General features: G+C 43.2%; 1 protein-coding gene across 2 annotated transcripts in view; it reads left to right on the forward strand.

Moving 5' to 3' along the window:
• The window catches only part of ABL1 (ABL proto-oncogene 1, non-receptor tyrosine kinase), a 174,624-nt gene that overhangs the window by 98,478 nt on the left and 49,580 nt on the right, over positions 1 to 26,566 (forward strand). The window contains exon 1 of one of the 2 annotated variants that reach the window (XM_054500389.2): positions 25,531 to 25,806. The exons of the other annotated variant lie outside the window; for it this stretch is intronic. Within the exon in view, the coding sequence (XP_054356364.1) occupies positions 25,728 to 25,806 (79 nt within the window). The 5' untranslated portion in view covers positions 25,531 to 25,727. Of the gene's footprint in view, positions 1 to 25,530; positions 25,807 to 26,566 lie in introns of those variants that run through there. 2 annotated transcript variants of the gene reach the window in all.

Genomic DNA, 26,566 nt, shown 5'->3' on the forward strand with positions numbered 1-26,566 from the left:
TTTCCAAGTGTAATGAAAGCAGTAAACACACAGATCCAAGAATTTCAAGGAACTCCAAGCACAGGAAACATGAAGAAAAACTATATACTAAGGCACATCCTAAGCAAATTGCTTAAAACCATGGTTTAAAATGGCCAAAGAAAAACATACATTGTATACCTAAGATCAGGGTGACACCAGATTTCTCATTGGAAACAATGTAAGCCAGGTAACAGTGGAACAATATATTTAAAGCAAAGAAAGACAACAGTTGTCTACCTAGAATTCTTTTCTCAGTGAAAATACCTTTCAAAAATGAAGGCAAAATAAGGTCTCTTTCAGACATTAAAAAAAAAGGAAGAATTTATTACCAGTAGATATACAGTACAAGAAATATCAAAGGATGTAATTAAAGCAGAAAGAGAATGATACCTGGTAGAAAACCAGAGCCAACAGGAGTCCCAGTCTGCAGTGAGCTATGATCGCACCACTGCATTCCAGCCTGGGTGACAGAGTGAGACCCTCTGTCTAAATAAACAAACAAATAAAAGAAAACTGGAGCTATAAAAAGAAATGAAGGCAATGCAAAGGGTAACTAAGTGGATAAATACATAAGATATTTTTTCTTTTTGTTTCAGTCTCATTAAAAGATATGTCTTAGAGGTAATTACACATTGTAGCATTTGTAACTTACATAGAAGTAAAGTTTATGACAATAGCAGCACAAAGACTGGGAGTGGGAGAACAAATATACTCTTGTAAGCTTTTTACACTACATGTGAAGTTGTATAATATCAATTGAAGGTAGACTGTGATAAGTTAAAGATGAATATGATAAAATCTATAGTAGCAGAGTTATAGCTAATAAGCCAACAACAATAAAATGTTGGTATATAATCCCAGCACTTTGGGAGGCCGAGGTGGGTGGATCACGAGCTCAGGAGTTTGAGACCAGCCTGATCAACAGGGTGAAACTTCGTCTCTACTAAAAATACAAAAATTAGCTGGGCATGGTGGTGGCACGTGCCTGTAATCTCAGCTACTCAGGAGGCTGAGGCAGGAGAATCGCTTGAACCCAGGAGGCAGAGGTTGCAGTGAGCCGAGGTAGTGCTACTGCACTGTAGTCTGAGCGACAGAGCAAGACTCCATCTCAAAAAAAAAAAAAAAAGTTGGGATAAATATCTTTAAATAGTCCAAAAGATGGCAGAAAAAAAATAAACAGGAAAAGCAAACAGAGCAGATGGGACAAATATGAAACAAAGAGCAAGATGGTAGGTTAAAATTCATATCAATAACTAATTCGTCATTAAGGGCCAGGGAGAGTGGCTCATGCCTGTAATCCCAGCATTTTGAGAGGTGGGTTAGGAGGATCACTTGAAGTCAGGAGTTTGAGACCAGCCTTGGAAGCCAAGTGAGACCCCATCTCTACAAAAAAAAAAAAAATTAGCCAGGTGTGGTGGTGTAGTTCCACTCAGGAGGCTGTGGTGGGAGGATGACTTGAGCCCAGGAGTTTGAGGCTACAGTGAGCTCTGATCACACCACTGCACTCCAGCCTGGGTGACAGCAAGATTCCACCTTAAAAAAAAAAATCCTCATTAAAAGCAGACATTGTGAGATTGGATAAAAAAGCAAGACCTATTTATATTTATATGCTGTCTACAGTTATCCCACTTTGAATATAAAAATACAAATATGTTAAAAGCAAAAGAGTGGAAAAAGATGTTAATATGTTAACATTAATGAAAAGAAAACCTTAGTGGCATATTAAACAAACTATATTTTAAAATGAATGTCACCAAGGATGAAGGAGAATTATTTCATAATAATAAAGAGATACATTCATCAAGACATAATTCTGAATGTTTATGCATGTATTAACAGAAATTCAAAATACAAACTTTTCAAGGAGAAATAAACAAATCTATAATTATAGTTGAAGGTTTTTAACAACTCTCACAAAAACTGATAGAACAAGTAGACAAAAATCAATGAGGATATAGAAGATTTGGACAGTATAATCAACTGACTTGACTTAATTGATGTTCAGTAGAACATTCTGCCCTTAAACAGCAGAATACACGTTCTTTTCAAGTGCACATGGAACTGTTTCCAAGACAAATCATTTTCTGGGCCGTTTAAAAAGCCTCAGTAGGCCCGGCACGGTGGCTCACGCCTGTAATCCCAGCACTTTGGGAGGCCAAGGCGGGCGGATCACCTGATGTCAGGAGTTCGAGACAAGCCTGGCCAACATGGTGAAACCCTGTCTCTACTAAAAATACCAAAAATTAGCTGGGTGTAGTGGTGGATGCCTGTAATCCCAGCTACTCAGGAGGCTGAGGCAGGAGAATCGCTTGAACCCAGGAGGCAGAGGTTGCAGTGAGCCGAGATTGCGCCACTGCACTCCAGCCTGGGCAACAGCAAGACTCTGTCTCAGGGAAAAAAAAAAAAAAAAAAAAAAAAGTCTCAGTGAATGTAAGCTGATTCAATTTGTAGAAAGTATGATCTCTGACCAAGCGCGGTGGCTCACACCTGTAATCCCAGCACTTTGGGAGGCTGAGGCGGGCGGATCACGAGGTCAGGAGATCGAGACCATCCTGGCTAACATGGTGAAACCCCTTCTCTACTAAAAATACAAAAAAATCAGCTGGGCATGGTGGCGCTCGCTAGTAGTCTCAGCTACTCAGGAGGCTGAGGCAGGAGAATTGTTTGAACCCGGGAGGAAGAGGTTGCGGTGAGCCGAGATGGCGCCACTGCACTCCAGCCTGGCTGAGAGAGCGAGACTCCATCTCCAACAACAAAAAAAAGAAAGTATGATCTCTGGTCACATGGAATTAAATGAGGAATTAATAACAGAAAGGTATCTGGAAGATCTTTCAAATATTTGGAAAATAACATAATTTTAAATAAATCATGGGTCAAAGAAAAAAACAGCGAAGTTGTAAGCATCTGGAACTGAATGAAGGTGAAAGTGCCATATAAAATGTGTGGGATGAAGCTAAAGGGAAATTTATATAGTACAGATGGTCCCTGACTTATGACGTCTCAACTTACATTTTTCAATTTTATGATGGGTTTTTCAGGATGTAACCCAATTTTAAGTTAAGCATCTGTATTAGAAAAGAACAAAGGTCCCAAATCAATGACCTTGGGGTCCCACTTTTAGAAATTAGAAAAAATGAAGACTAGTGAAACCCCATTTAAGCAGAAGAAAAAGCCAGTGTGGCCAGGCGGGGAGGCCCACGCCTGTAATCCCAGCACTTTGGGAGGCTAAGGCGGGCGGATCACAAGGTCAGGAGATCGAGATCATCCTGGCCAAATGGTTAAACCCCGTCTCTACTAACCATACAAAAATTAGCTGGGCGTGGTGACGCTTGCCTGTGTAATCCCAGCTACTCAGGAGGCTGAGGCAGGAGAATCGCTTTAACCAGGGAGTCGGAGGTTGCAGTGAACCGAGATCGCACCATTGCACTCCACCCTAGCGACAGAACAAGACTCCGTCTCAAAAAAAAAAAAAAAAAGAAGAAGAAGAAAAGAAAAATCCAGTGTGGAAATCAATGAAACAGAAAACCAGTACAGAAATCATGAAACCAAAAGCTAGTTATCTGAGAGAACAATGAAACTCATAAACCTCTACCCAGACTGATCAGGGGATAAAAGGGAAGACAATAACTGTAATATCAGCAATGAAAGAGATGGCATCACACAGATTCTAAAGATATTGAAAGCGTAATAAGTGAATATTGATCAGCAATCTAGAAGAAACAGATTCCTTGAATGACACAAACTACCAAAGTTCATACAAGAAGTAACCATCGGCTGGGCGCAGTGGCTCACGCCTGCAATCCCAGCACTTTGGGAAGCCGAGGTGGGCGGATCATGAGGTCAGGAGATCGAGACCATCCTGGCTAACATGGTGAAACCCCGTCTCTACTAAAAATACAAAAAATTATCCGGGCGTGGTGGCGGGTGCCTGTAGTCCCAGCTACTCAGAAGGCTGAGGCGGGAGAATGGCGTGAACCCAGGAGGCGGAGCTTGCAGTGAGCTGAGATCGTGCCACTGCACTCCAGCCTGGGCGACAGAGTAAGACTCTGTCTCAAAAAAAAAAAAAAAAAAAAAAAAAAAAAGTAACCATCTAAATAGCCCCAAATCTGTTAAAGATATTGAGCTTGTAGTTAAAAACCTTCCCACAAGAAAAACTCTAGGCCTGGGTTGCTTCACGGGTGAATTCTACCAAAGATATAAGGAAGAAATAGTATTAATTCTATACAACCTTTTCAGAAAATAGAAAAGGAGGCAATGAACACTTCCTATCTCATTCCATGAAGTCAGTCTAATACCAAAAACCAGACAAGGACATTACAGGAACAGAAAACTAGACCAACATCCCTCATGATTCTTAAAATTTTAGCAAACCCAGTTTAGCAAATCAACAACAAATCCCTGTGATCATCTCAATAGATGCAGAAGATGCATTTGGCAAAATCTGATGTCCATTTCTGATAGGCAAATTAGGAATGGAAGGGAATTTTCTCAACCTGATGAAGGGCATCTATGAAAAACCTTCAGCTTACATCATACTTCATGATGAAAGACTAAATGCTTTCCACCCCAATATCAGAAACGAGGAAGGGACGTCAGCCATCACTGCTTCTACACGGCATTGTACTAGAGGCTCCAGTGTGTCCAGTATGGCTAGGCAAAGGAATAAAAGATACCGAGATTGAAAAGGGAAAAGCGAAGTTGTCTTTATGCTCGGATGACATGATTGCCTGTGTAAAAAAATATGATGAAATCTACAAAAAAGCTACTACAACTGATAAGTGAATTTAGCAAGTTGTAAGATGTAAATTGAATTTAAAAGCAGTTGTATATGTATATACCAGCAACAAATTAGACATTGAAATGACATAAAAGTACCATTTACAGTAGCATAAAAAACACTTAAGGATAAATCTGGCAACAGGTGTGCAAAACCATCATAATGAAGACTACAGAATATCATGGAGAGGAATTAGAAGGCCTAAATTAATGAAAAGATCACTAAATTTATGGATTGGACAACTCTAAATGTCACTTCTATCCCACATAATTTATAGAAGCAACCTGCTCCAATAAAAATCCCAGCAGGTTTTTAGTAAAAATAAATCTGATTTAGTAAAATGAAGTTGAGTAAAATAAAAATTTTAGTAAAATAAAAAAATTTTAGTAAAATAAAAATAAAATTGAGTAAAAATAAAGCTGATTCTAAAATGTGTGTGCAACAAAGGATCTAGAGTAGCCAAAATAAGCTCCTCTGTCTGACTTAAAGTCTTACTGTAAATTAAAATAATCAGACAGGCTGGGCCTAGTGGCTCACGCCTGTAATCTCAGCACTTTGGGAGGCTGAGGCAGGTGGATCACCTGAGGTCAGGAGTTCCAAACCAGCCTGGCCAACATGGTGAAACCCCATCTCTACTAAAAGTACAAAAATTAGCCAAGCATGATAGCACACGCCTGTAATCCCAGCTACTCAGGAGGCTGAGGCAGGAGAATCGCTTGAACCTGGGAGGCGGAGGTTGCAGTGAGCTGAGATCATGCCACTGCACTCCAGCCTGGGAGACAGAGTAAGACTCTCTCAAAATAATAAAAATAAAAAACTGAACTTCATATTTTGTCCCCAAGTCTGATATAGTCACTTCTTCCTTTGTTCAGTTAAACCCAGCTTCATGTTTCTGCTTGCCCAGGCTAATAACTTTGGGATCTTCCTTGACTCTTCTTTTTCTGTCAAACCCTGTACCAATCTTTCAGGTAACTGTAACTTCAGAATCTATCCAGGTCACCTGTGCTTGTCCAAGCCCCTGTCATCTCTCACTTGGATGATTTCATTAGCCTCTTGGCCAGGGTCCCTGCTTCTGCTGCTATTTCCTTAGTTTCTTCTCTCTATAGCAGCCAGAGTTAATCATTTTAAATGTCATATTTCTGTCTCACCTCAGCTGCAAACCTTCCAGTGCCTTCCCAGCTCCTTCTAAATAAACACCAGAGGCCGGGCGCAGTGGCTCATGCCTGTAACCCCAGCACTTTGGGAGGCCAAGGTGGGCAGATCACCTGAGGTCAGGAGTTCAAGACCAGCCTGGCCAACATGGTGAAACCCCCTCTCTACTAAAAATACAAAAATTAGCTGGGCATGGTGGAGGGCGCCTGTAATCCCAGCTACTTGGGAGGCTGAGGCAAGAGAATTGCCTGAACCCAGGAGGCGGAGGTTGCAGTGAGCCAAGACTGCACCACTGCACTCCAGCCTGGGCAACAAGAGTGAGACTCCATCTCAAAAAATATAAATAAATAAACAAACATGCACCAGAGCCCTGGCAGTCACCTGTGAGGCTTCACCCCGTCTCCCCACCTACTATAATCTCTGACTTACCTCCTTTTACACTCCTTCTTGCTGACTCTGTTCCTTCCACATTGGCCTCTTTGCTCTTGCTTGAATGATCCCCAGTCATCCTCCCTGCCCAGGGCCTTTGCACTTGCTGTTCTCTCTGCCAGGAAGGTGCTTCCTCCATAGTTCACTCTTCACCTCCTTTGGGTCTTTGCTCAGTTGTCATTTTCAGTGATGGCTCTTCTGATCACCTTATTTAATTTTTATTTTTTAATTAAAAAAATTTTTTTTTGTAGAGATGTCTTGCTATGTTGCCCAGGCTTATCTCAAACTCCTGGACTCAAACGATCCTCCTACCTCAGCTTCCCAAAGTGCTGGGATTACAGGTGTGAGCTACCGCACCCAGCCCCGATCACCTTATTTAAAATTGCGGCTCCCAGCCCTCAACCCCAGCATACCCATTCCTCTTTTTTTTTTTTTTTTTTTTTTGAGACAGAATCTTGCTCTGTCTCAAATTCCCTCCAGCCATGAGCCCTGAAATGAAACAAGTTATCTATTTCCAAAACACAACAGTGGGACAGGCATAGGATAGACATTCCCATTCCAAAAGGGAGAAATAGGCAAGAAGAAAGGGGTAACTGGTCCCAAGTAAGTCCAAAACCTGAGACAGAGTCTTGCTCTATTGCCCAGGCTGGAGTGCAGAGTGGTGCGATCTCAGCTCACTACAACCTCTGCCTCCCGGGTTCAAGTGATTCTCCTGCCTCAGCCTCCCAAGTAGCTGGGATTAGAGGCACGCACCACCACACCTGGCTAATTTTTGTAGTTTTAGTAGAGACGGGGTTTCACCATCTTGGCCAGGCTGGTCTTGAACTCCTTGACCTTAGGTGATTCCCCCCGCCTTGGCCTCCCAAAGTGCTGGGATTACAGGCGTGAGGCACCGCCTGGTCTCTCTCATTCCTTTTGTTATCAGTCATCCCCCCCAGCCCTGGGAACTGCTGCTCACTTCCCTGACCTTAGAATTTTGCTTATTACAGAATGTCATATAAGTAGAATTATAAAGTATCTAAGCTTTTAAGTCCTAATGCATTTAAGATCTGTAAAAAGTAAAGTAGATGTTCCTCTTCAAAGACTTTCCTCCCCATCTAATTAGGAATAAATAGTAACTTCTCTTAGAAGCAAAATTTATTCAAAGACCTGTGCTAACATTCTTAAATATCTGCTAGCCATAATAAAGAAATCAATGTACTTTATATTCTTAGCTCTCACAATTTAGCCTAAATATTTGCCCTGGCATGCTTTTACTGGTCCAAGCAAGCATTAGGTCATAGCCTGTTCCTCTTCCTTATTTGAAGGTGTTTTTACCTTTCTCAGCACTCCACAAGTTACTTCCTCCTTCCTTTGTTCTCCTCTGCCTTTGCCTCTTTTAAAAAGTTCTAAGTTACTAGCCAATCAGGACAAATACAGAATGTGAGGTCCTGTTCCAGCCAATGGAAACTGGACACAGCAGTAGTGTGGACGCGTCAGGTTATAAATGACCCTGTCTCCTTCATTCAGTGTACTCTCGTGGCAAAACTGCTGGTGAGTGTACCCTTTCTGCAGAAAGTAAAAAATGGCCTTGCTGAGGAAATTAAATTTACATTCAAGTGCTATTTCTTTAGGGCAGCAGGGAACAAGCATTTCTAACAGATCCATATGTGTCGCTGCATGTAATCAGTGGTTCATTCCCTTCTATTGCTGAGTAGTGTTCCATTGTACGGATGTACCCTGTGTCTCCATCCATCCAGCCACTGAAGGACATTTGAGTTGTTTCCAGTTTTTTTGTGATTATGAATAAAGCCACTGTAAACATTCACATACAGGCTTTGGTGTAGACATAAGTTTTCATTTCTCTTTGGTAAATAATTAGGAGTAGAATTGCTAGGTCGTAGGATAAGTATATGCTTAACTTAGGAGACCCTGCCACACTATTTTACAAAGTAAGGGTGCTATTTTGCATTACTACCAGCAGTTCACACCATATGTATTCACACCAGTTGCTCCATTTGGTCTTCGTTCTGTGACTTGTCTCCATTATCTTAACAGTATCTTTAGAACAGCAGAAGTTTTTGATTTTGATGAAATTCAGTTTATCGGGCCAAGCTGGGTGGCTCACGCCTATAATCCCAGCACTTTGAGAGACTGAGGAGGGTGGATCACTTGAGGCCAGGAGTTTGAGACCAGCTTGGCCAACATGGCAAAACCCTGTCTCTACTAAAAATATAAAAATTAGCCATGCGTCGTGGTGCATGCCTGTAGTTCCAGCTACTCAGGAGTCTGAGGAAGGAGAATCACTTGAACCCTGGAGGAAGAGGTTGCAGTGAGCCGAGATCATACTGCTGCACTCCAGCCTGGGCAACAGAGCAAAACTCCATTTCAAAAAAAAAAAAAAAAATGTCAGTTTATCAGTGATTTCTCTTAAGGTTCATGCATGGGGTATTGTAGCTAAGAAATCTTCGCCTAACCCAAGTTTACAAAGATTCTTCTGTTTTTTTCTAGAAGATTTATAAGTTTTAATTTAACTTTTAGGCTTATAATTCATTTCACATTAAATGTTGTATGTGGTGCCAGGTATTGCTCAAGAGTCATCATTTTGCATAGGGATTTCGGATGTTCTAGCACCATTTATTCAACAGATAGCCTCTTTTCATTAAATTGCCCTTTCACCTTTGTGGAAGATCAATTCAGCATGTATGTATGGGTCACTTACATGTTTTTAATTGATTTCTAAATTCTGAAAGGAAAATGATAAAAAGGAAGATTCTTTCACTATATCTGCATTTCCAATTTCTCCCCCAAGAACGCTTTCCTAACACCTGCAGGCAGAATTAACCACTCTAGGCCCCTGTAGCTATTGTGCATATGTTTATTATTGAGTTTTTCTGGCCTTTGCAGTTCTTTCAGTGTCTGATTCTCCCTCTCTCTCAGCTTCTTTCTCAAGACTGTGCATCCTTAGAGGTCACAAATTGTCTCATCCTGTCAGGCGCGATGGCTCATGCCTCTAATCCCAGCACTTTGGGAGGCCGAGGCAGTCGGATCACAAGGTCAGGAGTTCGAGACCAGCCTGGCCAACATAGTGAAACCCTGTCTCTATTAAAAATACAAAAATTAGCTGAGGATGGTGGCACGTGCCTGTAGTCCCAGTTACTCGGGAGGCTGAGGCAGGAGAATCGCTTGAACCCAGGAGGTGGGGAGGTTGTAGTGAGCTGAGATCGCTGCGCCCCTGCACTCCAGCCTGGGTGACAGAGCGAAACTCCATCTCAAAAAAAAAAAAAAGACAAAATAAATTTTCTCATCCTTTTTTGTCATCTTCATCACGGCTGGCTCTCTAATGTTCGTTGAATGAAAGGGCCATTCCCAAATCTCTGATAAGTCAAGCATTTTTAGGAGAGCTAAACCAGCCAAATGAGACCAGGAAGTGAAGAAAAATACCTTTTTTTTTTGAGATGGAGCCTCACTCCGTCACCCAGGCTGGAGTGCAGTGGCACGATCTGAGCTCACTGCAACCTCCGCCTCCTAGGTTCAAGCAATTCTATTGCCTCAGCCTCCCCAGTAGCTGGGACTACAGGCACTCACCACTGTGCCGGGCTACTTTTTTTGTATTTTTAGTAGAGATGGAATTTCACCATGCTACCCAGGCTGGAGTGCAGTGGCACGATCTGAGCTCACTGCAACCTCCGCCTCCTAGGTTCAAGCAATTCTATTGCCTCAGCCTCCCCAGTAGCTGGGACTACAGGCACTCACCACTGTGCCGGGCTACTTTTTTTTTGTATTTTTAGTAGAGATGGAATTTCACCATGCTGGCCAGGCTGGTGTCGAACTCCTGACCTCGTGATCCGCCCGCGTCAGCCTTCCAAAGTGCTGGGATTACAGGCATGAGCCACCGCACCTAGCTGAAAAATACCTACTTTTTTTTTTTTTTTTTTTTTTTTTTAACAGCAGGAGCTGTTTGTGATTCTACTTTGCATTCCTGGCATGGACATGTTATACCAGGTGTTTTGGTCATTGGTGGGCTCTCAGCTTCAGAGGACACCTGGCTTCTCTATACCCTATCTTTGGTGACTTCTGCTTGTTGGACTTCAGTCACTGCAGTTCCCAAGTTTCAGACTCATGAAATATTTATTGTTAATTAATTCCAATATTTAATTGATTGCTTCTCTTTCTCAGCACTTTGGAAACATGTTTACTACCTAGAAATTTTCCTACAGTAGATTTTTAATTCTTAACATTTTGATCTTAAACAATTTACCATGATACTTGGTTTCCATGAGAGATTTAACAGTTGGAATTGTACTGCCCATAAGATGCAGGTAGGGTCATGGTACGTAGTTGGGAACTCTACAAATGGCAGCCCTTCGTGCCTTTACAAAGGCTGCAGGTTGGAAAGCTGCCATTGCTTGTGAGGGCGTCCAAATGCTTCCTGTGAATGGAAGATGTGTTTCTGTGCCTCACTGTCTTCACTGTGCTGGATTGCTGGCTTTCTCAGATGTCTTTATTTGAGTCAACCTGTATTCCATCTCCCCACTCCCACCCAGTCTTGATCATCTCATTTGTGTATATACAACCTTCCCCTCACACACACCTCTTTGCAGAAGTTTCGTTGCACTGGGCGTTGGGAGGAGAGGCATCAGAGTTGGGTGGAATCATTTCAGGCTGACTCTCTAGACATGGCTCTCATTAGAAGCATCAGTAAATAAGCTGAAAACCAGCAACACGTACAGCACAGTCTTTCTGTGTTTGCAGCTTGGAACTGAGCAGCCCTCACTGGGTGCATTTCTAATCCTTTGTCTCGTCATTTGTATGACATCCACTTAGAAAAAGTTGTTAAAATCATATAACATATTGCTTTTTCCCCTTTTTTATTAGCAGTTTTACTGAGGTGTAATTTATATGCCATAAAATTTACCATTTTAATGTTCAATTCAATGATTTCTACTAAATTTATAAAGTGTGCACCATAACCACAATCCAGTTTTATTTTTTATTTTTTTTTCGAGACAGAGTCTCACTCTGTCACTCAGGCTGGAGTGCAGTGGTGCAATCTCGGCTCACTGCAGCCTCTACCTCCCGGGTTCAAGTGATTCTCCTGCCTCAGCCTCCTGAGTATCTGGGACTACAGGCACGTGCCACCATGCCCAGCTAATTTTTTTATATTCTTAGTAGAGATACGGTTTCACCATGTTAGCCAGGATGGTCTCGATCTCCTGACCTCATGATCTGCCAGCCTCAGCCTCACAAAGTGCTGGGATTACAGGCGTGAGCCACCGCACCTGGCCCCACAATCCAGTTTTAGAACATTTCCAGCATTCCGAAAAGATCCCTTTTGTCTCTTTGCAGTAGTCCTGCCCCCACTTCCAGCCCCAGGCGACCATTCATTTGCTTTTTCTATAGATTTGTCTTTTCCGTATGTTTCATGTAAATGAAGTTTTATACAATATATGACCTTTTGTGACTGTTTTTTTTCTCAGCATGTTTTTGAGGTTTATCTGTATTATAGCACGTCTCAGTACTTTGTTCCTTTTTATCACTGAGTATTATTCCATTGTACGGACATACGTTTTTCTCCATTCACTAGTTGGTGGACATTTGGATTGTTTCCAATTTTGGTCGTCATTAACAATGCTACTATATATATCCATGTATAAGTCTTTGTGTGGATATACATTTTCATTTCTCTAGGGTAGATTTCTAGAAGTAAAATTGCTGAGTCTTTTTTTTTTTTTTTTTTTTTGAGACGGAGTTTTGCTCTTGTTGCCTGGGCTGGAGTGCAATGGTGCCATCTCGGCTCACTGCAACTTCCGCCTCCCTGATTCAAGTGATTCTCCTGCCTCAGCCTCCCGAGTAGCTGGGATTACAGGCATGCGCCACCACGCCTGGCTATTTTGTTTGTTTGTTTGTTTTTTGAGACGGAGTCTCGCTCTGTCACCCAGGCTGGAGTGCAGTGCGCGATCTCAGCTCACTGCAAGCTCTGCCTCCCGGGTTCACACCATTCTCCTGCCTCAGCCTCCCAAGTACTGGGACTACAGGCACCCGCCACCACCCCTGGCTAATTTTGTTTTTGTATTTTTAGTAGAGACGAGGTTTCACTGTGTTAGCTGGGTTGGTCTCGCTCTCCTGACCTCGTGATCTGCCTGCCTCGGCCTCCCAAAGTGCTGGCATTACAGGCGTGAGCCACCACGCCCAGCAAATTTTGTATTTTTAGTAGAGACAAGGTTTCACCATGTTGGTCAGGCTGGTCTCAAACTCCTGACCTCAGGTGATCCACCCACCTTGGCCTCCCAGTGTTGGGATTACAGGCATGAGCCACTGCAACCGGCCGAATTGCTGTCTTATAGTAAGTTTATGTTTAACTTTTTAAGAAACTGCCAAACTATTTCCTAAAGTGATTGTACCATTTACATTCCCACCAGCGATGTGTGAGTGTTCCAGTTTTTCCACGTCCTTGCCAATAGTTGGTTTTGTCTGCCCACCTATCCCCGCCCCTGCTTTTTTTTTTTTTTTTTTTTTTTTTAAGAGACAGGGTTTTGCTGTGTTGTTGAGGCTGGCCTCAAACTCCTGGGCTCAAGTGATCCTCCCTAGTAGCTGGGACTATAGGCACACACCAGTGTACTAGGGGTTGTCTGTCTTTTGATTATAGCTATTGGAATGGGTGTGAAGCAGCATTTCGTGATTTTAGTTTCCATTTCTTGAATGACTAATGATACTGAACATCTTTTTGTGTGCTTATTAGCCATTTGTATTTCATCTTTGGTGACCTGTCAATTCAAATCTTTTGCCTATTTTTTTTATTAAGTTTGTGCACTGTCTTATTATTGAGTGGTAAGAGTTCTCTGTATTGTGGGTACAAGTTCTTTTTTTTTTGAGACGGAGTCTTGCTCTGTCGCCCAGGATGGAGTACAGTGGCATGATCTCAGCTCACTACAACCTCTGCCTCCTGGGTTCAAGCGATTCTTCTGCCTCAGCATCCCAAGTAGCTGGGACTACAGGCGTGCACCACCACGCCCGGCTAATTTTTGAATTTTTAGTAGAGACGGGATTTCACCATCTTGGCCAGACTAGTCTCGAGCTACTGACCTTGTGATCCTCCCACCTCGGCCTCCCAGGCGTGAGCCACCGTGCCCGGCCTTCCAAGTTCTTTATCAGGTATATGATAGTACATGTAGCTTTTTATCTTCCTTACACCAGTGTGAGTTTATAGAAAGGAAAAGGGACAGTTAATAGTAATCATAATAATGTTTAATATTTGAATGTTTTTTAGGAGCTGGACACTGGGCTGCATGTTTCATGGGGATGATTTGGGTCACTCTTCAATTTTCTAAAGGTCATAGGACTGTTTCAAACACCTCTCCTTCTATTAACGGTTTTCAGTGGAGAAAGAAAACAAAAGATTGATTTGGGGAATTCTTAGGTTAATGCGAGTTAGAACTGACCTTTTAACATTGTTACCATAAGGACTAAATGGCTGTTACAGACCCAAAATAGGAGCGATTCAAACAAGCGAGATGCTTCTCTCTGTAACAGGCTGACAGTCGCAGTCCTGGAGGGGCACAATGGCTCCTCAGGGTCAGATACCTCCTGTCCCTTACTCTGTAAGGCACAGCTTCTACCTCAGGATCCAAAATGCCCACGCCAGCTGCCATGGCCCCTCGCAGGCAGTGGACACCAGAAAGAGGAAAGTGGACACCAGAAAGAGGAGAGGGGGTGCGTGCCTGTTGCTTTGAAGAACCTGACCCAGAAGTCTTACACAGCACTTTTGCCCACATACCATCACTTAGTCATGTGGCAGTGCCTGGCCACAAGAGAGACTGGGAAATGGAGTCTTTATTCTGGGGTGATGTGTCCCATCTGCAACTGAGGGGTGAAGGCCTAAAACTTAGGGGTTGAAGGCAGGAGAAAAAACAGATGTCGAGAGCCAGTGTTGGGATTGCAGGGTCCTGTGTGGGATTCCTGTTCATTTTCATCAAAGAAAGTCTAGTTGATATGCAATTGTTGGCCTAAGTGTTATTGAGGAGCTAATTTTACTGTTGAATTACACCAGAACATTTGTCATATGAAATAACTATAAATACAACTGATTATCGCCTAGTGTATTACAGTTCTTACCAGAGACATAGGAAACAATAGGGTCTGTCTATTGGAATAGATATCCTAAAAGTGTATCTTTTGAAGAGATTGATTATAAGGTATTGGCTCATGAGATGATGGAGCCTAAGAAGTCCCACAGTCTGCTCTCTGCCAGAAGGAGACCCAGGAAAGCTGCTGGTGTAGTTTGAAGGCCTGAGAGCTGAGGGCCAGTGATGTGGATTACAGTCTGAAGGTCTGAGAACCCAGAGGGCTGAGGACAGGAGAAGATCCATGTCCCAGCTCAAGCAGTCAGGCAGAGGGAGGGTAAATCCAACCTTCCTTTTTCTGTCTTTTTGTTCTAATCAGGCCCTCAACGGACTGGAGGATGCCCAGCCAAAGTGGGGAGGGCCATCTGCTTAGGCAGTTCACCAATTCAAATGCTAATCTCTTCTAGAAACACCCTCACAGACACACCTGGAAATAATGTTTAATATCTGGGCATCCTGGGGACCTAGTCAAGCTGATACATACAGTTAACCACCACACTTAGGGAATATGAAAATAACTTAGACATTAAATTTGATTTTGGTGTTGCTGTAAAGAATATAGATCTTATGCACCAGCTCATAGGAGGCGGGTGGTAAATGAGGAGGACAGCTTTTACCAGGTTGCCTTTGGAAGTAAAACTGCTTTGCTGTTTTGTTTTCAAGTGGCTGCGTGGCCACTGAGCGAGCCCTTTCCTGCCATCACCACAGTGCCACTTCGTGAACAGTTTCTCCAAGGTTAACTGTAGCTGCTCTTGTTCAGTTAATATGTAGTTCTGGATTAATATGCCACATCTGTCACTTTAAGGAAGAAAAAGAGCAGTTCCGTTTAGAGATCCCATTGCTCTTCTAAGGACAGCAGTCATTTCTAACAAGCAGAGGGAAGAAATCTTCTGGTTGCATTTGTCCTTTGTGTGTGTTGAAAACCTTGACAACAAAACAAATTGGTAGTGAATGGTTTGAAGAAATAAACATTAACTCCCCTTTAGTATTTCATTTCTAGGGTTTCAAGCCTTGGTAACAATTACCAAGAAGTTTGCTTTCGTGGGGTACAGCTCTAGGCTGCTGACAGGATCTTCATACCGGAGGAGACTATACTTTTATAGCCAATTCCAACTGCCCCAGAGATAACTTGGATAAACACTGGCTCCTCCACTACCTCCTAATCCCTGCTGGGTTTTACACTGTGGGGAGGTTTAGACAACTTGTTTTCTTTCCCTTTTAGCCCTTCTCTCTACACTCCCCTCCAGCTGCCTTCTTCCCCCACCCCCAAATGTAACGTGATCTCCTAGGCCTGCTCTGCTGCTTTCGCAGATTCTTTTAGTCTTAGAGAAAGAGAGGAAAATATTAACCATTGGTTTACCAATTCAAAGTTAACAACATTTTAAACAAAAGGAGCTTGTCAATAACCAGGGCTTGGGCTTTTCTTTTATCAGTTCCTCCTACTTGGCTGAGTTTACCTCATCATAAATCTTATCACACAGATAATAATTTGACAGCTTTAGGGTTTTTACAGCATTGCTATTTTCTATTGCAACAAAGCTGTAACATTGCTATTTTTGATGTATTTGTTTTATAGATATCTTAATCTTCAATATTCAGATTAAAAACAAACAAGACTTAGTGATTTAAAATTATTTGGTAAAAAGGTAAAGGGACAGAGACATCTCATGAAAACATGGCAAAATCTCTTTAAGTTGAATTCAAGCACTTAGAGTTTAATAAGAATATCCCAAACCATTTTTGCTTAATACTATTTCTGTTTGTAATTAAACCTTAAGGTACAGTGTTGTAACTGGATTTAAGAATTTAGAGTTTTGTTGTTTCTTCACCATCAGCGAAATTAAGATTTAAAACCTATAGTTTGCAAAAAATTTTAGTATTTCAGCCTAGTGTCCTAAAACTTGTCTGTTATGGGTACCTAGTAGGTGTCATGTAACGGGAAAGGGATCTAACAAGGGAGTTTGAAGATAGGGGTTTTCCTTGCTCTGCCACTAACTTGTTATGTGACCTAGTGCAAGTTATATAACCTATCTGTGTCACACTTGTCTGAAATGCAATATGGGGAAAATAAATTCTTAAAATGACAATCAAAAGATTTATTTTTATTTATTTATTTTTTTGAGACAGAGTCAGTGCAATCTTGGCTCACTGCAACCTCCACCTCCTAGGTTCAGGCGATTCTCCTGTCTGAGCCTCCTGAGTAGCTGGGATTATAGGCACACACCACCATGCCCAGCAAATTTTTGTATATTTTGTAGAGATGGGGTTTCGCCATGTTGGCCAGCCTGGTCTCAAACTCTTGAGCTCAAACGATCTACCTGCCTTGGACTCCCAAAGTGCCACGCCCTGGCCAAAATATATATATATATTTGAAGTGAAGATGTGTAAGGACTAAAGGAGCCCAAAGGAGACAGTAGGGGATAAGAAAGGCAAAGAGAGTGGTAATAGATTTAGCAGAACCAAGAATGCCAAAACCTCTTCTGAGAGAGACTTTGATTAAGAGTCAGCTGGTTTGCCTGTAAGAATCTGCGGAAAGCTCAGAAATTAGAGACATTAATACCACAGAAAGCAGGGGATGAGGCCTGAAGCTGAAATCAAGGGGATCAATTGAAAGCCTGTAAAAGGAGGGTTTAGATTCTTCAAACCCCTCCCAACCCCATATAGTCAGATGACCACCTCTCCTAACCACCTACAGGAGACCAGAGGCATCATATTGAGAAATGCCCGGCCGGGCGCGGTGGCTCACACCTGTAATCCCAACACTTCGGGAGGCCGAGGCGGGCAGATCACGAGGTCAGGAGATCGAGACCATCCTGGCTAATGCAGTGAAACCTCATCTCTACTAAAAATACAAAACATTAGCCGGGCGTGGTGGCGGGCGCCTGTAGTCCCAGCTACTCAGGAGGCTGAGGCAGGAGAATGGCGTGAACCCTGAAGGCGGAGCTTGCAGTGAGCCGAGATGGCGCCACTGCACTCCAGCCTGGGTGACAGAGCAAGACTCTGCCTCAGAAAAAAAAAAAAAAAAAAAAAAAAATGCCCTGTAGAGGCTCTGGACTCAGGAGCCTGACCCCCAGCATGGGTCTGGGTAGGCCATTGGCCGAAAATAGTGGAGTGCGCAAAGAGCAGATTTTTTAAAAGTCTGCATACTGAATAGTAAGATTCCCAGCCCTCTTCTAATACCTGCTAGCCAGGGGCCTAATAAGGAAGAGATTGAAATATTCTTTTCTAGGGGGAAAAAGTTGAATGACCCTAGAGAAGAGCCCTACAGATACCAACATTTAGGGATTCCTTGAAAAAGTGAGTTTACCATCTCCTTTCACTGAAGCTTACCAGTGGCTGTGCCCCTTCCACGCATACAAAACTAACAGTCATCTTTTAGTTGCTCATTCATAGTGAGTGGCCTGGCCAACATAGTGAAACCCCATCTCCATTAAAAATACAAAAATTAACAGAACATGGTGGCAGGCACCTGTAATCCCAGCTCTTGGGAGGCTGAGGCAGGAGAATTGCTTGAAGGCGTAGGTTGCAGTGAGCCAAGATTGCACCACTGCATTCCAGCCTGGGTGACAGAGTGAGACTCTGTCTCAAAAATAATAAATAAATAAATAAATAAAGCTATGCATTTCCCACAAATACTGCTTTAAAAAAAAAACTATTCTTTGCCATCCTTGGAGAGAGAGATTGCAAATGTCAGAAAACAGGATGCTTTTAAAAACAATAACAATCAGAATAAGAATAAAAATGAATTATTTTTCTTTTATTTATTTATTTTTCTTTTCTTTTCTTTTCTTTTTTTTTTTTTTTTTTTTTTTGATATATGGTCTCTCTTTATCACCCAGGCTGGAGTGCAGTGGCAAGGTCACAGTTCATTGCAGCCCCAACCTGCCTCAGCCCCCCAAGCAACTGGGACTACAGGTATGCACCACCATACCTGGCTAATTTTTAAATTTTTTGTAGAGAGATGGGGTCTCACTATGTTGCCCAGGCTGGTCTTGAACTCCTGGGCTCAAGTGATCCTCCTGCCTCAGCCTCCCAAAGGGCTGGGATTATAGGCATGAGCCACCACACCCAGCAAGAATGCATTGTTTAATATTAAAAACATTATAGCCCAAATTTAAAATCCAACAGAAGATGTGGAAAATTGTCTCAGAATGTATTGGGTTGGTACAAAAGTAATTGGGGCTTTTGCCATTTTATTGACAAAAACCTTGATTACTTTTGCACCAACCTAATAGAACATAAAGACAAAGACATGGACTGTTGAGAGAACTATAAGAGAGAACAGGTAAGAAAATTAGAAACTCTCGGGAGGCTGAGACAGGAGAATTGCTTGAACCCAGGAGGCAGAAGTTGTAGTGAGCCGAGACTGTGCCATTGCACTCCAGCCTGGGCGAGCAACAAGAGTGAAACTGTGTCTCAAAAAAAAAGAAAAGAAAAGAAAATTAGAAACTCAATCCCAGGGCTTTAATATCCTTTTTGTAGGAATTCCAGAAAGAAAACAAAAAAATAATGATAATAACGAAGAAACAAATGGAGGAGAAGTTAGGAGACGTTAAATGTAAGGAAAAATTTCAGAGTTTAGTGAAGTGAGTATTTTCCAAAACAGAATGACATAAATCTCTGGATTTATGAGTGCTCAGAATAATATATGAAAGGCCATATCACTGTGAAAGTTCAGAACACCAAGAATATTAGAAGATCCTAAAAGTTTCCAAAGAGAAAAAAAGCAAGTCATTTTAAGGGGTCAGAAACCAGAATGGGATTGCATCTCTAAACAATACTTACTGGAAACTAGATAGTAGTAGATAAATGCCTTCAAAATTCATTTGGGAAAATTATTTTTAACCTAGAATTCTATACCCAGACAAACTGTCAAGATAGAAGAAAGGTATTTTTTTAGACATGCACCCTCCCTCCCCACCTCTGTGAAGCTACTGGATGATGAATTCCAGCAAAATGAAGAAGTCAGTCAATAAGTAGAACTGAGCCCGGGCGCAGTGGCTCACGCCTGTAATCCTAGCACTTTGGGAGGCTGAGGCGGGCAGATCACGAGGTCAGGAGATCGAGACCACCCTGGTGTAACACAGTGAAACCCCGTCTCTACTAAAAGTACAAAAAAATTAGCAGGGCGTGGTGGCGGGCACCTGTAGTCCCAGCTACTCAGGAGGCTGAGGCAGGAGAAGGACGTGGTGAACCTGGGAGGCAGAGCTTGCAGTGAGCGGAGATCGCGCCACTGCACTCCAGCCTGGGCAACGGAGCGAGACTACCTCTCAAAAAAAAAAAAAAAAAAGTACAACTGAGAATATTTGAAATGTTTTAGTGATTGGAAAAAATATCACCAGATGTTTGACAGATCTTTGAAGTATTTGAGGGAAAATGGTGATAGGTATATAGAAGACTAATTAAATGAAAACAAGGCAATATCTCTAGGATAAACAAAGTTGTATAATAAAGGAAACATTCATAGTATATTATTGGCTAAGCAGTGAACAATATTTATATCATCCTAGTAATGTAAACACTAACTATTGATTTATCCCCCAAATTGTGATTTTATTGTTTTGGGGGGTTATGGATGGTGATAGTATAATACTGCTGTCATAAGTTAATAGATAATGGATAAATCTAATGAATTCAGAAAGAGCAAGATGATGTTACTAGCTAAAAATCTGAAGGAGGCTGTCTCTTGGGAAACATACAGGGGAAAGGAAGGGATTGCTGTTTTTTATTACCAGATTTTTACAAGACTATTTTTAGCCTTTTTTACAAGACTTTTAGTACTGTTTGAGTTTTAACCATGTTATGTATATTACTTTGATTAAAAAGAAAAATTAATTTTAAAAAATGAGCATACTAATACTATTAATTTTCTCCTAGTGAAAAATGTTTAACAGTTAGGTTTAGACTTGTTAATTATAAAAATATAGTAAAGTCTTACTGTAATGAGATTTTCTAGAAAGCAGATTTACTCTAAGGCAGTTCAGATTTGGTCCCCAGCTGAGAATTATAGCCTGGAAATACCAAGAGGACTAACAGAAAAATCAGTGTCATTTGAAGGACAGTCATCTGTGCAGCCTGTGCATGAAATCATGGGTCTGAATTAGGCCCCCATTCAAGATGTGGGGGTGTGGGGTTTGTGTTTTGCTGAAGCTGTGGTTGCAAACCTTTGCTTTAGGATGAAAGGTGGGGCTCTTTGTTACATTTGAACCTTAGTTGCTACTCCTACCTCATAGCTAGTGTTTCTTTCTCTTCATAAAATAAATTGATTTCCTGGTCCCTTGGAAAACCTCCAGACTGCTTTCTGGAATCATTTTCATATAGCATGTTTGTTAATTTGAGCTCTTGACTGAGTCCCAGTGAGATGTAGGCAGGAACACAGACCTGATACAGGAATAGTCCTCTTTTGGAAATAACAATAGCTACTGTTTATTGAGCACGTTCTGTGCTTTGGGCACTCTCCCTACATGATTCCTAATCTTCATAATAACCCTGTGAGATAACTGCTCTTATGACTACCTCCCATTTTTCAGATGAGAAAATTGAGGCTCTGAGAGGTGAAGTTGTTGTCCATGGCCCCACAGTGAGTGGCAGATCTGAGACTCAGTGCTAGCCTTTGTGACACATAACTCGTGACCAGCAGGTAGTGCTACCCGATTGAAAAAATGTGAGACTTAAAGGGATGCACGTGTCCCTATACAGTGGCAAAAACTGGTATGACGGCAATGATTTTTTAAGCTATGTTATCCTTTAGTTGGACATACACTGGACGCACAGAGCTAGAGGACCTGGCAGGCTCTCGCTGGACAATGTTTGCTGAATCAGAGAAAGTGGGCTTTGTTGGCATTTGCATGTGAAATAGTGTGCACATACCTCAAGATCTTTGCTGTTCCCCGCACCCCCGCCAAAGCTACTAGCTATGCTGGAAACAGTGAAGGGGTCAGCCAGACCTGGGGTCATCTGGTCCTGGGGTCCCAAGCCAGGCCTCCTGTCAGGTTCATCTGTCTCTGTTCCACCTGCACTCACACCCAGTTTTGCTGCTGAGAGATGGAGCATCCACACCCTGAATCTTGCCTCCTTCCCTTGACGCACTTCTATGGTGGGTGCCTGCCCACCTTTTTCTTAATAGGACTAAATTCCAAATTAAAAAAAAAAAAAAAAATCAGTCTCTCTCCTCTAATCATCCAAGAAGAGTCCTCTTTTGGTAACTTGTTCTAGTGCTATGCATATCTTAAATTCAGAAATTGCTTTCAAATGAATTAAATTTTAGAAATATCCATTCCTGTTCGTCCTATTCCCAGTGAAAATAAGCAACTCTTCCCTCTTCCAAAACAGTGGATTTCTTTTCTTTTTTTGAAATGTAGTCTTGCTCTGCTGCCCAGGCTGGAGTGCAGTGGTGCAATCTTGGCACACTGCAACCTCCACCTCCCAGGTTCAAGCGATTCTCTTGCCTCAGCCTCTCAAGTAGCTGGGATTACAGGTGTGCACCACCATGCCTGGCTAATTTTTGTATTTTTAGTAGAGACAGGATTTCCCCATGTTGGCCAGGCTGGTCTTGAACTCCTGACCTCAGGTGATCTGCCCACCTTGGCCTCCCAAAGTGCTGGGATTACAGGCGTGAGCTACTGTGCCTGGCCCCCAAACAGTGGATTTCCATCTTACATATGCATACAGATCATCTGGGAGCTTCAGATCCAGCCCATTGCACATATTCTGATTCTAGACTAGAAACCAAGACTCTGCATTTTAAGCAAGCCCCACATTATTCAAAATAGATTGTCCATGGATTATGCTTTTAGAAACATTGTTCAGATCCCACGCTTTAATGTAATTGGGGATTTTATCCTTTCCTTCTAAATATATATATATATATATATATATATATATATATATATTTTTTTTTTTTTTTTGAGATGGAGTCTCGCTCTGTTGCCTGGGCTGGAGTGTGGTGGTGCGATCACTGCTCACTGCAACCTCCGCCTCCCAGGTTCAAGCAATTCTCTGCCTCAGCCTCCCGAGTAGCTGGGATTATAGGTGCCCGCCACCACGCCCAGCTAATTTTTTTGTACTTTTAGTAGAGATGGGGTTTCACCGTCTCAAAAAAAAAAAAAAAAAAAAAATTAAATAGCTCTAGTTCCCTGAATTATTTTCTCCTAAGACATGTTTTCCCAACAGGTAATGTTACTTATTTCATCTTCTGATCTTACTCATATTATCCACCTTTCACTTAAATTGGAAATTTTCTGCCATTTTACAAAGTTCAAGACTTTCCTACCTTCCCACCTCCTGGCTGTGTGAACTTGGACAGAATACCTCCCCCTCTCCCTCCAGTCAGTTTCCTTACTTGTGAAATGGAATTAAACTATACAAAATCACTAGGTTACTGTGAGGCTTAAGAGTGCCTGGCACATATTACATGCACATTAAAAGTGTATTTCTTCCCAAACTAATGCAACATAGCAAACAAGTTAGTTCACAGTCTTTAATTTCTTTCCTTTTCCCTTTCTTTTTAGCTAATAGCTTTTAGGTCTTAGGCTGATTAGAAGGAATCCTTCTTGGGGTGTTCTTCTGATAAGAAGACTGAAGCTCTCCTTTATTTGCTTGTAACAGAATGCTCTTCATATCTTGCAAGTGAGTTTCAAAAGCGTCAAAAGCTGGATATGGAAAGTATAGGCCAGGTTTGATACGGAAGTGTAGTTTGGCAGTTTTTTCAGTATCCATTGCCACTAATTCAGTATTTTGTTAGATCTGTTGATGTATGGTTTTATAACTAAAATTTAAAAGATCTGGGTACAGTTTATAAGCATTATTCATTTTAAGAGGATTTAAGAGGATAAGATCATTTTAGACTCAAGATCAGAATATTAGTAATAATAATTAGCTTAAAAAAATAAACATATACCAATATAAAGTACAGCAAGCACAAGGCAAGCAAATATCAGGGACTATATTAACAGACGGTATTCAAGGATATGGCTAGAATTTCCAAAATGCCTAATAATGTGTAATTCTTGGCATTAAGCCGCCAATTTGAATATGGCCCTTTAATATGAAATGCTGTATAATGACAGACTTTATTATAGTCTGATCCAAGGCCCCTGAACTTTCCAAAAGGGCAACAAAACAGACAGATACTGTATTTTTTCACTTGTTGGTACTGGTGGCACCCTTCTGAGTGTTATTTTTGGCATTACGTATAGAGGTTGAAAGATTCAAGACAACACTAAACATGTTAGCAGTCACCACATGCAGGCTGTCCAGCAGAATGACAGTGCCTCCCAGATCCTAGAACGCATCCAGAGTCACTGCACCCACCCCATGGGGGCCCTGTAGTCCTGCATCTCCAGATGATGGGCGCTGCAAACTTCCCTGATGGTGCCCTCTTGGATGCTCATGAGGCCTGATCTGGTACCACGACTCTAGCAGTAGGTCCATTCAATGACAGTAAAAATACATGTTGAATGTTGATCAGAATTTGTCAGGACACATGTGGAAAGTTAATGACATCCTGGCCGAGAACCCCTGTGATATACACTGGTTACATCCAGTCCACCTGCAGTTTTTATGTGCTGTTTTTGGCAGAGCCAAGTGTAGATCTTGTTACTTAGCCATTCCTGATGTACTGAAGATACCCCGGGTTTTTGTCATTACAGGATAGGCTAGAAAGTAGCCAGGGTCTCATAACCAAGGCTTTCTCTGAAACATATAATGACAGTGCTAGTTATTTGACCAAAGATATCCAATGCTTTAATCCACTTGGAATTTATTTTTGATGTGAAGGGTCAACATCATCCACTGGTCAGGAGCCTGATCCTTGGAGCCAGGCAGACCTGGGTTGAGTCCATCTCCGCCTGTTTCCAGCTGTGGGCAAGGTGTTTGACTTCTCTGAGCATCTGTGGGTTTTTTGTTTGTTTGTTTTTTAAATCTGAAGAATTGAGATAATCTGTTTCCTCACAGGATCACTGCGCAGATGCAGTACAGTAATGAAGGTAACATGGCACATAGGAAGAGCTCAATACATGTCAGCTCTTACTCTTCATGGCTAGAAGACGTGGACTAAACTTCCCCCTTTACAGTTTTGTGATTAACACCATTTATGAAAGAAATAAATGAAATAAATTCCTTTTCCTGTCATGAGGGGAACTTACCTGATTTTATTGAATTATTTGGTGCCATTGAGTTTCTTATTGTTTCCCTCTGACCTCGATTTCTGGGTGTTCGCCAGTAACATGATTGTGATTGTTGCTACTTTATAACATTGTCTGTGGTCAGTCCAAACAAGAGTTTAAAATAATTGAATGAAATGGATTTTAAACAACGGTCACCCCACCCTCACCCCGTGGCACTCGGCCAAAGGAAGGGGAAAAGTTCTGTTAAAGAAAATGAATCAGAGAAGAGGCTCAGACCCTGCCTCCGAAAATTCTCATTGTGGGGACTAAGTTCTCTCACTCTGAACTCACACCCGTCTGTTCGCAGCCTGACCTCACATCCTGGTCTGGATGTGCGGCCTGACCGGGGTGTCGTGCGCCCGTGTGGTTGTCCTGTGGGTGCCAGCTCTGACTTCCTCCCCAGACACCCACTGCCTCAGCCTTAATCACAGGACGCGCGTTGAGTAGAAATGAGACCAGTTAGTATTGGTAACTACAGAGGAATTTGCATTTTCACCAGCGTTCTCGGGTCAGAGGGTTTGCCTGGCACCGTGCACTGGGAAACTCGCCAAAAGCGGTGCAGGTTGGAGACGCCCCAGGCCGCGGTGGAGTTGCGCGCGGCTTCTAAAGTGGAGTGGAGCAGGCCTGCACCCTCCCCGCCGGGGCTGGGACGGCGCTTCCAGGCGGAGAAAGACCTCCGCAGGCCGCGCGCGGCCTTCCCCCTGCGAGGATCGCCATTGGCCCGGGTTGGCTTTGGAAAGCGGGTTGGCTTTGGCCTTTGGCCGGGCTCGGCCTCGGGAACGCCGGGGGCCCCTGGGTGCGGACGGGCGCGGCCAGGAGGGGGTTAAGGCGCAGGCGGCGGCGGGGCGGGGGCGGGCCTGGCGGGCGCCCTCTCCGGGCCCTTTGTTAACAGGCGCGTCCCGGCCAGGCGGAGACGCGGCCGCGGCCATGGGCGGGCGCGGGCGCGCGGAGCGGCGGTGAGGGCGGCCTGGCGGGGCCGGGGGCGCCCGGGGGGGCGCGCGGGCCGAGCCGGGCCTGAGCCGGGCCCGCGGACCGAGCTGGGAGAGGGGCTTCGGCCCCCGACGTCGCTGGCGCGGGAAAATGTTGGAGATCTGCCTGAAGCTGGTGGGCTGCAAATCCAAGAAGGGGCTGTCCTCGTCCTCCAGCTGTTATCTGGAAGGTAAGCCCGGGCCGCACGGGTTGGGCTGAGTAGCCGCGCGCCCTCCCGCTGCTGCTGGGCCCTTCCTAGGCCTCGCCGCCCGCGCGCTCCCGCCTGCGCCCTCCCCGCGTCTTTTCTTTTTCTTCTTCCTTCCCTCTTTTCTCTTCTCTTCTCTTCTCTTCTCTTCTCTTCTCTTCTCTTTTCTCTTCTCTTCTGTCTCTCTTTCTTTCTCTCTGTCTCTCTCTGTCTCTCTTCTCTTGTCTCGCTCTCTTTTTCTCTTTCTCTGTCTCTTTCTCTTTCTCTTTCTCGCGATGGCCCCTAGGCGCCCCCGGCGGAGCGTGGCCCCCAGCCCCGGCGCCAGCCCTGGGAGAGCCGCGCCGGATGGTGAAGGCGGCGTCCGGGGCCCCACACTGCGGGCTCCCCCGAAAAAGTTTGAGAAAGCGAACTCGACAGGCCTTAACATCCCTGGGATCCCACGTTGTGGAATTTCCACCGTTAATTGGGATTGTGTGTTAAAAAGATCGACCCGTGTTTGTGAAAACATGCGATTTCCATTAAGCATCATGTACACAAGGAGCACCACTCTACCATTTATGGATACAGAATTTCAAGTGATCTTTCCATCTCCCCCACCCCCATCTTATCTACAGACCACGAAGAGGTCTTAGGAATTCGCTGTCTTTTCAGGGGAGGAGAGCCCATTTAAGAAGGCGTTTCCAAGGAGTCCCCCAGAGTACTGGGGTGTCAAGTTCGGTTCCTTAAGTGAAGCTCAGGGCCAAGA

This window comes from Pongo pygmaeus, chromosome 13 (genome assembly GCF_028885625.2).
Source record: "Pongo pygmaeus isolate AG05252 chromosome 13, NHGRI_mPonPyg2-v2.0_pri, whole genome shotgun sequence".
Lineage (NCBI taxonomy): Eukaryota > Metazoa > Chordata > Mammalia > Primates > Hominidae > Pongo > Pongo pygmaeus.